This window comes from Oreochromis niloticus, linkage group LG7, assembly GCF_001858045.2.
Source record: "Oreochromis niloticus isolate F11D_XX linkage group LG7, O_niloticus_UMD_NMBU, whole genome shotgun sequence".
Lineage (NCBI taxonomy): Eukaryota > Metazoa > Chordata > Actinopteri > Cichliformes > Cichlidae > Oreochromis > Oreochromis niloticus.
In genome coordinates, this window is record NC_031972.2 from 47,350,425 (window position 1) to 47,366,779 (window position 16,355).

The window sequence follows — 16,355 nt, forward strand, 5'->3', positions numbered from 1 at the left end:
CAGATAAAGCCAGAGGCTGGGTTACATTTCTGCATAGAGTTTAGTTGTTCTTCAGACTTTTTCCCGCTATAAACAAGGAGGATTCGACCATCATAACCTGTTACACTGTTTCTGCAGAGACTCCAATAAAGTCAAAAATCATCTCTGCAGCCTGAAATGCACTCAGCTGGACTGTGATCATGATAGCATGTGATTTATATACAGTTCTGTTTTAAACAACAATTTATTATGGTTTTTGATACCTTCATTGTAATTATGCTCTTCCATTAACAAGATTATATTAAAGAGCAATGAATAGTATATAGTAGGGTGATCACTAAGCACAAACAATGTCTAAAACAGGAGTTATTGAAATGCTTTATTTACAGTTGGAAAAAAATATTTACAAAATATAGAAAGTGAAACATGAGTTCCAATGGATTTGGATTACAAAGAAAGCATAAGTGTAGAGCTTATGAAAATATGAAATATAAAACAGCCCAATATGGAAATGCAGTAAATGAAGTGAATCATTTGGGCCTTTAATGGACTCCAATTACAGTCTCTCCTGGAAATACTTGTCAGTGTAATAGCCATGAAACTGCTTACTGAAGCCAGTGCACTGCAATGCGATTGACCAAGCAGCTGAACCAAATTGCATTTATCATGCCAAGAAACGTGCCATACACTGAAAGAAATGTTAACATTGTTGTGTTCACAGACAATGTTTTTCATCCATATATTTCTAGAACCCTCAGAGTATTGTAGTCTTTTTATTTTGTAGATTTAAAGTTTGCCCTCCGTACATTATGACCTCTCATGTGTCCTTGGCACTCTTTTGCTTTGATGATCTCTCTGTTTTTGCATTAGTGTAATTCTGTGGTTCTTCTTCTTCCTGACCAAGACCTCGGGCCATGAGCTCATCCATTGGGGAACGAATGTTATGAACCTCCTTCTCTTTACAGTTTCGCCACTTCATGCGCCGGTTCTGGAACCAAATCTTCACCTAAAGCAGTGCGACAGTGTAAAAGTTTTAGTTCAGTTTGTGTAGTCCTTCATTATAGTTATGTTAGCTTCACATTTTAAGTTGTAAATGCAGTTTAGAGATCTTGGCCACTGTGTGGAATTTAGGTTTGATCTTCAAGGTGAGCCGTAACAGCTGCCACTTTCCCCTCTACCCTTTTGTAAGGCGGGATCACATATTCGAAACATGAATTTGAATTCGATTACCTGTGACTCCTTAAGGCTGAGATTAGCTGCCAGTTTGTTCCTGTCTGTCTTGCTAATGTACTTCTGTCTTCGAAAGGTCCTCTCCAGCTCCTTCCTTTGTTCTTCAGAGAACACAGCTCTCCTAAGGATCCCTCTACGTGAGTTTGGACTTGGGTTAGCAGACCACATTTGAATGTTTGCTCCCTCTGAAAGTGAATTAGAGGAACAATAACATGTCAGTTTATTGACATCAGTTTCAAGTACTAGACATATTCAATGGGCCAATTATTAGAACAATAAAAATCAATGGTGGGTGGTTCATCCCTGCAAGGGTAGGTTGTAACACATACTGTATCAGTTCAAACAAATAGTGTAGATTCATGAAAAAACATCTTGGAGAAGGTAAGTAGCAGACAGTGGAACACCAAGGTAGTGTCTTATAAACTGAAACAGGTTATTCAAGCTTTGGATAAAATCGGATCTTCTCCACACTTATAGTATATCCACTTACTGTTTCACATTTCCTACTTTTTCAAACCCAGTTGTCTTTGTCACACTTACTTTATCACACATTCTTGAATCCTCTTTATATTTGTCCAATTTAACAAACTGGGGGTGACTAAATGAGAATAGAAAACCATTTCAACCTAGAAAAAAGGGGATTTGGTGACCTGTGAGGGCCAATACCACGCTGCTTCACTCACAGGTGCACGCACAACAAAAGTCAAGTGAAACAATTTATCTGATCTATTCAACATTGCCTTTTTAATCTGTACGACAAATCTGCACATAGACCACCTCTAGAGAGCACAAAACTGGTTTGGACATGCTTTTCACTTCTCTATTGGCATTCAATAGCTTTTACTTAAATAGCTGATTACTAGGTCATTCCTGGGCAACGTGTGTCTACCCTAGTGGGCCAACTATAGAGCCATATGGGACACCAACAATAGAGCTGTTCAATGGAAATGCCATTACTCGATGGTTCAGTGGCCCAACACTAAATCTTTTCTCTTGCAAGTTTGAAGCCAGTTTGTATGTGAAGATGAGCTCAAATAAGTCTATAAAAGTCACTTTCATTGAATGCTTTATGTCCTAGTCAAGAGGTCTTCAATGGGCAGGAATGAGAGTTGAAGGACAGGAGAAAGACGGGGGGTCGGCGAACCAAGCTCTGTGGCCACACAATGGGTGGGGGATGTTACTTGTCCAGCCCTCTTCCACTGAGAAATGGGAGACTTTTTTGTGCTTAGTGGAGTTCATTGCTGGAGTGAAAAATTGCAGTGAGGTCGCGTGTGGATGGTGGAGTGAAAGTGCCAATTGGTCACGGTTAGAGTTGGCATTGTTTCGTTGCCGGGCACTGTGGGAAAGTGTCAACCTACTAAGGGGACCCCAGGGACTTGTGGGATAACGGCTTTCTGATTTGTGCTATTTTGCACGACTCTTGACAGGCATCACAGGGCGCAGAAACTAATAACTTCCAATTAATGAGGGACAATGACCAAATATCAGAACTGCCTGACTTATTTCAGTCTTTTAAATGATGGTATAGAATTAGTACTCTACACAAATCCTAAATTACATACTTTGCACCATGCTTCAAAAAATGTACATTTTCTTTCAGTGGAAGCAGTAATGGCTTTTGTGACTGTTGCCTCATTTTATTCACCTTGAAAGTTTTATTTCAAGCTCTTTGTGTTGCCACCCAAACTTGTTAATGTGCTGAGGGAGTAAAGCTTTGAAACATTTGGCCTTACTCAGCAGTAAGAATCACCCACACCTGGTAATTATTATCTTAATATAGCAGAAGACAAGATGTTTATTAGTGCTGCATATTTGCACTATTAAATGTGTATTTGCATGTACAAAAAAAAGGTGTGTGTCTGTATGTGTGCGGGGGGCCTCTGGGACTCTTAAAAGCCTTGCAGCCCACCCCTCTTTCCCTTTCCTAAACAGCCGTGAATGCTTATGAATAGAGCTGTGCAGAACTGAACGGAGAATTAGCTCTTTGGCATTGCATCGGTAATTAGCTGTGGAGAGCATGGGAGACCCTGCTGCTAATGCTTAGAGAGTAGCTGAGGCATTGCTGATGAGGCATAAAACACTCACTGGAGAAGACAGGAGGGGGGCTGGACCCACCGCAGCATGCCAACAGATACTGCGGGCTCGGCAGGAAAACACTGCTCAGCACATCTGCAAACACAGGGACAGTCAGATAGGGTAATGCGATTGCCAGGTGTGATATCTGTGATCCCCAAAAGAACTTACATGAATCACTAAGCTCATGTTTTTGAAGGCCTACAAAACTGAAACTCAAATTGAATTTAAACATTAATGGTTTTAAAATAAACTGATATTTGGGCGAGGAGTGATGACCAAGTTATGATTAGACTTTTTACTTTTCTTTTTTTTTTAGAAATCAGATTTTGTAGAAACAAAGTAAATAGTACAATTGATGCATTTGCTTACATCTTTGCTTACCAGTTGTATGTTGACTAAGCTTTAATCAGTCACTAGTTTTCTGTCTTTTAATTGACATTTATTTGTAAATCAGCATAAAATTTAGAGACTGTTCTGTTAAATATTTAGACTACATGTGATGACATTTTTGAGCATTTACAAATTGATGTTAAAAAAACTATTACTTAAAAAAAATGTTATTACTCAGCAATAAGTGATTATTATTTTTTTCATGCAGGGGTATAAATCTGTTAATTATCTATTCATTTTATCATGTCTTGGACTCACACCATTGTGGTTAAACATGACACTATTAGCAAAGATGGACATAGTTACCTACTTTCATGTTTTATAAAACCTCTAAGCAATTTCCAGCGTCAAAAGTAGCAGTATTACATTATTCATTGAACAATGTTTTTCCTCTACATATCTGGGTTTGATAGATGGTGCAAGACCGGGGAAAATAAAATTAGTGTGGTTTGAATGTAAAGTTGTAGCTTTACATTCATTAAAAAAAACAAAACAAACTACATTACAGTTACATCGGAATCAAATAAAATTACATTACAAGGATAAAAGTTTACATTTTGTTTAAAGGTTCGCTTGCATAAAACCAATCTGTTTACCAGAACGTGGCAGATGTGGCCCTCCTAAGTCTTTCACTGGCCGAAGACTTTGGGTCCGACTTTCGAAGGCTCCGTCCTCAGGGCCCCAGGTTCTCCTTGGGCATTCACGCGCCGCTTGTCTCAGGTGTCCACTCGTTGTCCATTTTGAAGCGGCTGAAGGTGTCTGAGACTGCAGCAGATTGTCGATAAGAAAACTCTTTCCTGAGCTCCCATATCCCGGTACAGCAGGAGGACAGCCAGCCATATTCTTCCTGGTACAGCTCTGAACTGAGAGCATCCTGATCACACGGTGACCTGAACACTAGAGTTTCCTCTTCAGCAGTCACAGCCCAGTGACACTAAATTCTCCTTTAATCCCTTTTTGAGTGACTAGGCCAACTTCATTAAACTCTGAAAAAACAACCAAAAAAAACAAAAAAAAAAGTTGTCTGCTCTTCCTCCTTCGGGCCTGCACTATGCTACAGGACTGTGTCACGATTGGCCGAGGGGCTCTAATGTGCTTCTCAATTCAGATAAGGCTGGGGCCTTTCTGGAGTGGCAGAAGGTGGGTCTGGCTCATTCATTATGTCAACTAGCCTATTAAATGATAGACACCAGAGACAATGAAGTGCTGGCCAAAGTTTAGCATGCACCAAACAGTCTTCTCCAGTAGTAAATAGTTCTCTCTTTTCTCCAGCCTCCTTCAGAGCTCCATTGTGCACCATGCAAGCACCTCGGTCGTTCATTTGTGCTCTGTAAGAGTTTTGTTCATTGCTGAATGTTTAAAAAGAACATCTTGCATTTTTCTGGAATATCGGTTGGCAAATTAATCTGATTGTAATGTTTTTGCCTCACTTATAAGCAAATTTCAGTAGGGTCATAAAAAGAAGATCACTTGCACATAACACCTTGCACTGTTTACAAGATAACTGGGCTTATTTAAGCATGAAGTTTAATTTCTTAATCAATAATGGAAAAACCCTTCATTTTTTTTAGTTAAAACAAACCTTTCAAGTGAAATTCTAAATTTTTCATTATATTTTTTTCCCTCTGGTTGCAACTGATATTTGTTGCAATTCAGGGTATTTTTTTCTGTAGCATATTATATGCAGTAAACAGTGCAATGAGCAACATTTGTTTATGTTAGAAGACAAACCCTCAGAACTATGACTTGTTCAGTTTTGGTAATTGTTGCAGAACTGTATTTGTCAGCTACTAAAAATTTTATATGTACAAATGATTTTACAGAGATCCATAAAGCTCCTCAGGCAGAAAAATCAAGCACTTAAATATTCAGTTTTCACTATATGGATTGTATGTGTTGCATATTAGTGTGTTGCAACTTCGAGATATAGGTGGCCACCCAAATACACACGTGTGTTAGTGTTTTGATATAAACACATCCAATAAGAGGCTTGTGTAACCTTTCACACTGCAGCTAATGATCCTCAACATTGTCATAGAAAGTCCAACAAGAGGGGCGACAGACCCGTAGTTTAGGCACAGTAAACAGGCATATCCACACTCATCTGGGAGTGTGTTTGTGTGTTTGTGGGGCCGACTGGGAGCGCCAGGCTGCGCGTGTAGATGCCTCATGCTGAGCATGGAAATTGGCCCAGACAGCTCAGCCTATTGTGTGATGGCCAGGGAGCCAAAGGTTGCTTGTAATCAAATTTGAGGTTTTATTCCTCAGGCTGGTGGAGAACGCATAGTGCTCTGTCACATGATGAGTGTTAGCGCGTCTGCGTGCACTTTCCACTGTTGTTAAGCGAGTTCATGTTAACATGCTTCACATAGACCAGTGGCTGTGATAGCCCCCTGAAGCTTTTTGTTTGCCGGAGAGTCATTTGTTTACATGACAGAGAGAAAGCAGGAGGGAAGCCTAGACTCTTCTTTAGTGCTATTTTTAACTGTTTTTGTTTCTTAAATAGCTTATTGTGTATCAAGGCATGTTTTATGTGATAACACTGAGGACTTTCACCGAGTCACGTTCTCTGTTCTTAAATTAGCATTTGAGCAAAAAATGTCAGCGTAGTAAGTTTAAAAGAGGTTAGAAACATGATGACACTCATCAAAACATTATGCGTGTCTATTAACATCGTATATTTCTCTGTGTTCAGTGACTCTTTTTTTCTCGGTAGAACAAATCTCATCCAACTTTGTGCACATTTTAAAAGCCATCAGTAAGCATGTATCATTATTAAAATTCACCACTGTGTAATTAGCCAGATTCCAATAGAGCTCTCCAGGAGAGGGAGGTATAATTAGGCTTTTCTTGACGGGTAGGTCTTAGAAACACCCTGAAGCAAGTTCATGTGAATTTATTTGATGCCCATCTCTTTTTAGAACTGGAGGGAAAAAACAGGGGTCCCTTCATTCAGAATCCTCACAATGGGTCTGTTGAAAACTAGCACTCTGCAGACCGACTGAGATCCCTTTTCTCTCTTTTTTAACCCCACTAAAGCTCTTAAAAAGATACTGGCCCATTGCACACGCAATTGATATTCCACCACTCGAACTTAATATCGTGAATGGAGGGCCAGGTTCTATGAATCAGGAGGACAATGCGCTTAGTTTAGCAGCAAACTGGCACTTTGTGTGCAGTGTCTATGCCCCAGAACAGGAAGTTTCTAATGTGAGCCTCTCAATTGTGTGCCTATAGAGTTCTAATGAGCTTCTGTATGCTGAGTGAATGGCTGCGGGCCATTCACCATGAGGGCCCAATGAGCCAGCTCACTGCACATGTTCACAATAGGATCCTGGGGGAATGGGAGTGGCTGTGTGGAGCAACTGCTCTGCATGGACAGTCTATAAAGGCTTCAACATACCTAAGACCACATTTTCATTAAGAGTACGCCACATTAAGCTGATTGCAATGAAAAGCTTTTGTTTTTATCTCCACTTTAAAGCTTTGCATGTACGACACATGAGTCTCTATTATCAAAAGAGAGCGTTGAAAAAAACAGTAATGAGAGTGAATAAATGTATTAAATGAAATAAAGTGCCACTATGGTGTCTTATTGTGTACCTTTCACAAAACAACGTCATGCCTGTCGGATCATATTTGTGGAGCTGTGCGGCACTTAGGCATGAGAAAAACACATCATTTTCAGAATAAAAGCAAAGGCTGTCAAAGCTGTGATCGAACTTTTCTGAGTTTTCAACGTGTACATATTGCTACAATGCAGCCCCATTGATATAGATTTAAAATGATTTTTTTCCCTTTACCATCTGAGGTTAGATATGAAATATCTATATATAATTTGATGTAAGTGATTTTGACTCATAGAATCTGTAATATGCAAATATAGTGTGCAAAAATGTTTTATTAAGCAGTCAATTTCTACAGAAAAAAAATAGGGTCCTTAATACAGGGTGACTGCTCACAGAGATCTTGTAGTACATAGTTTGTCTCATTCATTTATGTCATTTATCTTCATTTATGCCTCATCCCTGAACTCACTGCACTCATAAGCCACTTAAATCCTGCTAGTACCAGGTTTGGCTAACTGCCTTAATTATTTGTGGCATGGATTCAAACAGGTGCTGCAAACATTCCTTAGAGCTTTTGGTCTATATTCACATGCTAGCATCACACAATTGTTCCATCAGCTGCACATAAATGATGCAGATCCTGTTTTTACCACATCCCAGAGGTGCTCTATTAGATTGAGATCTGGTGACTGTGGAAGTGAGCAAAGTGAACTGACTGTCATGTTCAAGAAATCAGTCTGAGCTCATTTGAGCTTTGTGACATCCCTCTGAGGACAAAAACACAGTGGTTAGATCGTGATGGCTACTTCGTCAACCATACTCAAGTAGGCTGTGGGTTTAAACAATGCTCTGTTGTAAGTAGTCTAAGTAGTTGTGTGCTAAGAAAATATCCTCCACACCATGACATCACAAGTCAGGATACAAGTCGCCATGTGATTGGTTAATTACGTATTAACGAGCAACAGTTATACCAAGTAAGTGGCCCGCGAGTGTATGTTGCCGATTTTTCAGGTAGCTGAGCATTTACCCTTTGGCATGGTCCAAGAGTGACACTGTCTGTTTGGCCTCAGTACTGCTCCACTGTGATGGAGTGCCTGCAATGCTCTGTCATGTACACACGATGGCGCTGAGAGAATGGGGACCATCAATATTTTAACAGCGTGATTCCCAAAACTCTGTCTGGTTTTTGCATCAGCATCAAATATTTAAAAATGCAGCTTTGCAACAAATAGCTGATGACTTCCATCAGTCCACTGCAGCTTAATTTAAATATTTTTCCATTTATATTAAAAATAATAGTCATAATAATTAAAAACAAAAACATGTCAAAGCAAAGGTATTAGAATACATTACTGGGCAGGATGATGCAATAAAACGTTACAGGTTTAATACAATATAATTCAAATTAGAAACTCAGAAAAGGACATTATAACATAGAAATATGCACCAAATGAATCCCAGGAGACCCCTGTGGGAACAATATGCAAAGTTTTTTTTCTTTCTTTTTTCCCAGCAGTTCATTCGTATTCTGTCACTGCTACTTTAAGTGATTTTAATTTTGTAGATCTTGCATTAGTATGTCTATATGGTGTATTTATTTCCTAAGTGAACAAGCCCCTGAGAGCTTTGCAATGCATCATCCATCTAGTTTTCATTTTTTAATTTTTTTTATTTTAGATAAATGAAAGTACCGCTGTACTTCTGCCTTTGCCTTGAGAGATTTGACGTGCGAGCGCAGGTGTGTGTTGGCAGTGCGCGTGCTTATTACTTTTGATTCTTTGCTGGGCGCATGCTTTAATGACTCTTATTTTCCTGATGGCACTTTAGGAAATGACAAGTTGTGGGCAATACAAAGTAATTACATTTCCTGTGTCTGGACCCAGAAGAAATGGAATTATTAATAATGAATAGTGGGTTGGTCCCCCTCTCAGACAACAGATGTGACACTGCATGAAGAGCCATTGCTTGTCTTTGTTTTGGTCACAATAGCCACCCATTAGCTGCACGCTGTAGATGCGCGAACAAGCCGTCTCAATTGGTACAGATAATAGCCTATTTGTCAAAAAACATCTGTTTTGCATGAATCATAATTAAAACAAAACATGTTATTGGCATTGACGAAGGCTATATTGAAGGAGAGGCACATTTAAACGGCAAATGTGCTGGTGTTAATCTGAGGTCCTTGGGATGGATCCGAGCACCACAGGGGCCCCAGAATCATATCTGCTGATGCCCACTTGTCAGCTCGACTTCAGAAACCAGCATAGCCAGCAAAAGATTTTTCTTGTCATTCTGGGATTGGCCTGAGTTTGTTAAGGACTTATGATCGATTGCCTCTGAGAAGGCCTATTGGAAAAGTCTTCAATTTATGTCCCTCTTGCAGAAAATTGATTAGGATTCAATGAAAATGTAATAATTTCAAAATCAACATCACTGGCATAACATGGCTGCTGATTAAACAGTTAGGTTTCAGAATGGTAGTATGTGCCATGATAAAGAAGATGCGAGATAAATAAATAAATTTTCAACCCACAGAGCGTCTTTGCTCACAGTCAGCCAAGGACTCAATTTTAATTTCCTTTCTTGGCACCTGCTGAAAAGCGAGACGTCACCTTTACAGAAGGATTGAGAACGTGTGCTTGCAGCAGGTCACAACTCTAATCAAAAAGCAGTTTTAGCATATATGATAATCCAGTAAACTGTTGTGCTTTTGTGACAGGTGGCTTTTTCTCCATTGACTTCTTCACAAGGACAGGGAAGGCAGATGGTTTGGAAGAGAAGTAAAGGAGGCTATCAGCATCGACTGGAAAGAAAACCCAAACATTGCTAAAAAGGAAAGAAAAAGAGGGCGAGCCTTGACAATGCCTGAAGGATTGTTTATCATGGTAGGTTCCTACCATTTACCACTATAATCGCTGAGACTTTTAACCTCCACAGTTGGTACACAACCTTGACAACTTCAATGAGGCATAACTCATGAAATAGCTTTTAGTGCTTGCTGGCCTTCCACCTTTCAATAGAAGTAGTTAGGCCTTTTGGATAAGTGGTGGAATATACTTAAGATGGAAAATAAAAATAATTACGTACCTTTGTCTCAGCAAATTGAAAAGCAATACACTTATACTAGCAATGCTTATCTCATTTATTGTTTCCTTTTTCCCTTTTAGACTTTTTAGATATCCCATGACTTAGTTTATATATAAAGACTGAAATATATTTCTCAGTTAGCTAGTAATTTTCTAATTCAAAATGATAGAGAGCAAGTATATTTCCTCATTTGGTTGGTCTGACTTTGCAGCAGTAACTCATTAAAATTTAGTTTCAAACATGCATATCTATTTATACTGGACCTATTACGGTTTTTTCAACTCCATATTTTCATTCTTGGACTCTAAAGTTGTTTTGTTTGACTCATAGTTCAAAATAATCTTTATTTATGTCATCTTGAGACTTGATGCAACCCCTCACTTCATCAGCTGTTTGAAACAAGCCGTGTCAGCCTCTCTACGGAAACACAAATGAAGAGGTAAAATAAAGTGTTTAGAGCAGCCTAAAGTCTAAGCTTTTGGCTCACCTGAATTATTTGTTGATATGCTGACCTCTTCATTTGAAACTCTGATTACGTTTAACATGAGTATCCAAGCGCGTCACACCAGGAGACTTCCAAATGGACAAATCTAAATAATAAGTAAGTAAGTAAATTGTACGTCAGTAGCATATGGAGCTTATCTGCCACATATGCAGGTGCAAGACACCTTAAGGCTTTAAACACAAACAGTGCCACTGCATGGTGGATTCTGTAATACACAGTGAGCCATCGTAAGGCTGCCAACACTGGAGTAATGTGATCACTCTCTCTTTTTCTAGTTGTCCCACTCTATAATCTGGCTGCAGCTTTTTGGACTAATTGTAAGTGGGCGAGAGATGATGGACTAACTACAGCATGCAGTGCTCTAAGTAGTCCAGTTTTAACTTAACAAAGTCAAGGAGTTTTTAGTCCGGAGATGGAAGAAACTGCTTCCAGACCACAGAATTTATTTGTCTGCCAAATTTGAAATTTGAGTCAAAGGTTAAGGTTGCTAACCAGTGTTTTAATAAGATGAGCTAAAAACCCAAGGTTATCCCATAATAATAACAATATAATAACACACGCACACACAAAGCCCGTTTTTATTTATTTATTTATTTATTTATTTTGCTTTATATAGAATAAAACTGAATAATTTGATTTTTGTCTTGATCGTCGCCACTTCTCGCTTTCTTAAACATTTAAACGTTGACCCTAACCCTAACCCTGAATTTCATGTAAGCTAAGGCATTGACAAAAATTCCTTTTTTTTTCTTTTTTCTTTTTTTTTTTTTAGCGATTACAGTAGACATGGGCCAGGATGAGGCGTGGTTGCAATCGAGATGCATGTAATGGATATCAAAGCTTTTCCCATCTTAGGCCACCAGGGGGCTTTGTTGCCCCTCTTTTCCCCCCCTGTCTCTCGCTCCTTGACAGGTTTCTCCTCTCCCTTCCTCTCTCCGTCTGCACTCCTTCAGCGCACACAGCTCGTTCTCACTGCTGTAGGAGCGTCTGTTGAGCTGCCGAGGCAGAGCAGCTCGCTTTGTCCGTCCTCTGTCAGCCACCTGTGCCGCGGATGATGCGGATGGAGCAGACCCTGTGTTACATGGAATAATTTCAGCATCATAACTGTGTTTTTTCCTCCCCCTCTTCCGGATTTGCTTCTCTCCCGTTTTTTTAAAAAAAAAATTCGCATCACTGGGCATCTAAAGTTGTGATGATGCCTCCGCTCAGCATTTGGGATTGGTAACAGCCTCCCGTGCGAGGGTGATACATCATTCGCATGTGATTGAAGAACGCTATCTCTCTGAAGTGGACAAAACATGGACTAATTTTGCTTTTGGTTTTTTTTATACATTCACCATGAGATTATTACAGCTGTTTCTGATTTCCGGTGTATTTTTCGTCTCCTCAGGTAGGACAAAAGGCTGTCACAGATTTTTAAATGAACCGTTATGTCGCAACATCTTGCTTTTTAAGATGAGATCAGCTTCATTAAATGATGTGCTGTTTTGCTTAACTTGTGACCAAACCTTCTCAGAAATTATCAGCACTTAATCTTAACCTGACCTGACACGTCTCCCCCTGAAACAAACATGATCTTTTTTTCTAGCATCACAAGACTGTTTTTTTTTTTTTTAAATAACAGTGGTTTTAAAAAAAATAAAATGTTTTCTGTTTGTAAATTAGTTATAGGTTTTGGGGTTGACCCTGCCCTGCGCATCAGCGTATTTGATGAACTAACGCTTGGAGAAGGCTTTGATGGAGTTACTCAGGTCCAGGGCTTCCACAGCGAGTCTAGAGCTTTCCACTTCCAAGGTACCATAACACACATTCACTCTCTGTCTGAAGTTAAAATGTATCCGGATGAGATGATGTCCATGCAAAGAACATGTTTTGCTATGATAACTACTCATTTCATTTTGTTTATTTCCTTTTGCATGTTTTGTTTACACATCTAGAAAGGCCAACGTGATGCAGCCCAGTAATCCACAGATCCTTAGCTGAGATGCCCGTAGATGTCTGATGTTAGATCATCGAATAATGCTGTGCACCAGATTCCTTTATATGATTCTTGTGTTTGTAATGGCACCTGTGTAACAGACTGTAAACTGCAACATACAGTGCATTATCAGTTTTTCCTCTCTGTTTGGATTTAGCTGGGGGGTGGCCTCAGACTACCACCTGCCTGAACAATAGGCATGTTCGGTTTTCATGAAAAAGTGTTGTGTTGACGGCAAGCGGAGGGGGAGAGATGGGAGGATCATGCAAAGAATCATAGAATGACTGAGCTTAATCAGATTAGGCCGAGACAAAAATCCCGCAGTCACAGTTATATATATGATGTATGAAGTGAGTCTGGAGAGTGAATGGGCCCCCTGCAAGAATTCACCCATTTGGTGATCTTCTGGAGTGTGTGAGTTTGAACAGTTTGCATCGCTAAAAATATGAATGGGCCGCAGAGTGATCATGTTGTCAGCTGCAAGGCAGTGTGTGTAGACTTTCATGCTATTTAGTAAACGGTAGGGTGCAAAACAGAGTTGTCAAAGATGAGGTCGTGCTTGACTTTTTTAATGCTTTTTCACATTTTTTTTTTTTTTTAATTTCTGCCAGTGTTACGTCTTTGTTACTTGATGTCAGACGCTCATTACAATCCAAATGAAACTGTTAACAGCTCCATCACAGGGATGGAGATGTCTATCATAACCCAGGCAAAAGTAGCAAAAGAGGAAATTGCTTTTTGCGCCCAGATCAGTGGCAAAACAAAAGATATGGCTATGTAACACATCTCCACGAGAAGGTTCTCATCACGGATCACGTAATGTACCAAAGTGACGGCATTGTTTTGGGACAGAGAAACACCACAATCATTTGTCGACTCGTCCCCCCCTCCTCGCTGATATCTTCTAATCTCCCTGCACAACCGCTGAGACAGCGGCACTTCTGCATGGAGCAGCAACTCCAGTATCTTTGTGAAGGCAGGCCATTTGATGTCCTCTGTGTAGACAACACTCAGAAGTGCTCTACACAGGCAGGTAGCAAAGGGAGAGTTAGAGAGAGAGAAACAAAGACAGTTAGTGAAAGAAGCTACCTGCAGGTTTCTTTCTTTCCACAAAATAAAAGGAGAAAAAGAACAACTATTCTGTGACTGGTACCCCTTTGTCATCTTATTTTCCTGCGATACCTTTTGCTAAGTACATACAGTTATCCAGGCGGAGACAGCAGTGTGTTATTTATGGTAGCTTGCCTCCATCCTTCATTTGGGATGTCTATGTTAAGTCGATGATGCTGGGTGAGGGGGAGGCGGGCAGAGCTGCAACGGCAGAACGGACCTGGGCATCTGCTTGTTTGCAATCAGGAACAGAAAGGAGGAGGCACGTTCTGTAAAAGAGAAAATGAGTGCGGGAGCTCGAGAGAAAGAAGCTGGGATGGGGAGGAGAAAGAGAGAGAGAGAGAGAAATGCAGAGTAGAGCTGTCTGCCAGCTGTTTGATAGACTGTGCTGATTCCACATGTATGGAGGCTTGGCTAGCTGGGACCAGCAGACAGGCCCACAGTGACATTCCGGCGCTCATTAGATAGCAGGCAGAACATATCCATGGCTGTCCCCTCTGCTGCTTGCCTGCCTGCCCAAAGGGAAGGCTGTTATCTCTGGGTGCTGGATGGAAGCGGGAGGGAGGGAGTGTAGCTGCTGAGAGCTAAGAGAGAAGTGGAAGAGTGTAATTCACAGTATAGAAATATGTGTATGTCCACGTGCAGATAAGCAGCTGTTGTGTTGTGTGCTGTTAGTTTGCTGTATGCTGTTTCTATGCATCTCTGTCTGCTGAATGTGTTTGTTTTGAAAAAAAGGAAATAGGAAAGGAATGAGCAGTGGGGGGATTTCTGTTCAGCGAACCCCTGCTGATGCTTTTGAAGGTAGCTGTCAGAGCTACATTGCATGACATTAGGAGAGGTGGACCTCAGGGACGGGCATAATAAAGGCAGAAAAAAAGGCCCCCTCCCTGCCCCAGGCTACGCTCCTCTCGTGCCAAGGTGATACTCAGGCTCACCACAAAACCATCGCATCATTAGCACTTCCCCCACAGTTTTTAATATCTAGACATCCGTATATCTATCTGTATACACGAGCAGGGAGGGGGGACCACACCCAGAAGCACTCCCTTCCCCCAACACACATACACCCACGCTCTCTCCCTCTATGGCTACAAGTGTATGGACCGAACTCATTCAAAGTGCAAACAACACAGTTGCTAGAAGCATTGTTTCAGCTGCAGCACAAAGCTCCCTTGTAATTGTGTTGGTGTGTGTTTATATGAATCCTGCCTGTCTCAGAAGCATGTTTCTGCTCAGGCTGTTTAAACACTGCCAGCGAGGTGTTTCTTTGTATGTTGTGGTGACGGCGCCCCTGGCTCCTGTGACACTAAAGTGTAACAGGATGGAAGAGGCTCGTTTGTAATGCCTTGTTAGTGCGCGCGCTTTTTTGTACATCTGTATGAAGCAAGGAGGAAATGTCGGTTTGTTGTCCGGCATTTCTATGTACATCACAGATGTGCTTCTAGTGCAGAGGCTACACTTACCAGCTGTTCGTAACTATGATACAGTGAGGTACTGTGCTATAGAAAGATGTAGAGGTTCAGAGGGCAATTCAGTCCTTCAGCGGCAGAGCTCTGGAGAAAGCTTGCGTACAGGAAAGCTGCACTCTGCTGAATCGTATTGAGCAGGTTCACCGGGTGCTGTTCTGCAAACCTCACACTTAAAGGAAGGACAATAAAGCAGAATGGGAAAGTGGCTTCAGGAAATAATAATGCAATTAACACTGGCAAAAGTGGTTAGCGTAACACATCATGCTGAACCTCTGCGTGCTTCTTTTCTCTCACTGCAAGTGCTACGTTTGCTGCTTCTCTTCTTTTATTGAAGTTTCATGATGCAAATAGATTAAATTAAAAAGAAAAAAACCCTGAAATAGAGAAGAAAAATGTTATTTAATGTAGGAAAATGTGCCAAAAGAATCCATAAATATTTAAATAGAAAAATGTGCTAATGGGGTAAAACTAGCATACCAATCTAGCTCCGCAGGAGTCCTTAAAATAACTAAGAATCAACACAACTAATTTGGTATTCTACAAAACAGAATGAAATTTGAGGTTAACCTTAGTATGGAGAAAGATCCATTAAAAAAAACACTATTATTGGCGTATTGTTAAACTCTCTGTGCTTGCAGAAGCTTTCAGTTAAAATGAATATTCTACTTCTACTTCTTTTCTAAGATAATAAAATGGCTGACATCACTCAGATTTCCTTTGTCACACTGTCCATGACAGCAGCATTCACTTTCACTGAGATTGAAGCTTTTTACTTTCATGTCAATTCAAATATGCAGAGTTCAGCTAGAGGCTTAAAACCATTTTACCTTCAATAAAACCGTCTAGTTAATAACAGAAAATATGAATCCAAACAAAACCATAATCACTAAGCTCTGAGAAACCTTTTTTCACACTCTGATGCTGAATAGTTAAAAAGGTTCACTTTCTTTTTTGCTAAAAGC

General features: G+C 40.3%; 1 protein-coding gene and 1 long non-coding RNA gene across 2 annotated transcripts in view; one reads left to right on the top strand and one right to left on the bottom strand.

Moving 5' to 3' along the window:
• Positions 1 to 323: 323 nt before the first annotated feature.
• LOC106098132 (homeobox protein DBX2) lies at positions 324 to 4,764 on the bottom strand. The gene is made up of 4 exons (XR_002063015.2): positions 4,272 to 4,764; positions 3,295 to 3,378; positions 1,210 to 1,394; positions 324 to 985 (listed from the first exon to the last, which is right to left on the bottom strand). It is a non-coding gene; the product is annotated as a homeobox protein DBX2 (long non-coding RNA).
• A 6,999-nt stretch (positions 4,765 to 11,763) lies between these two features.
• nell2a (neural EGFL like 2a) overlaps positions 11,764 to 16,355 on the top strand; it is an 81,694-nt gene continuing 77,102 nt past the window's right edge. Inside the window, exons 1-2 of the mRNA XM_003444007.5 lie at positions 11,764 to 12,226; positions 12,502 to 12,630. Coding sequence (XP_003444055.1) covers positions 12,175 to 12,226; positions 12,502 to 12,630 — 181 coding nt within the window. The 5' untranslated portion in view covers positions 11,764 to 12,174. The remainder of the gene's footprint in view (positions 12,227 to 12,501; positions 12,631 to 16,355) is intronic.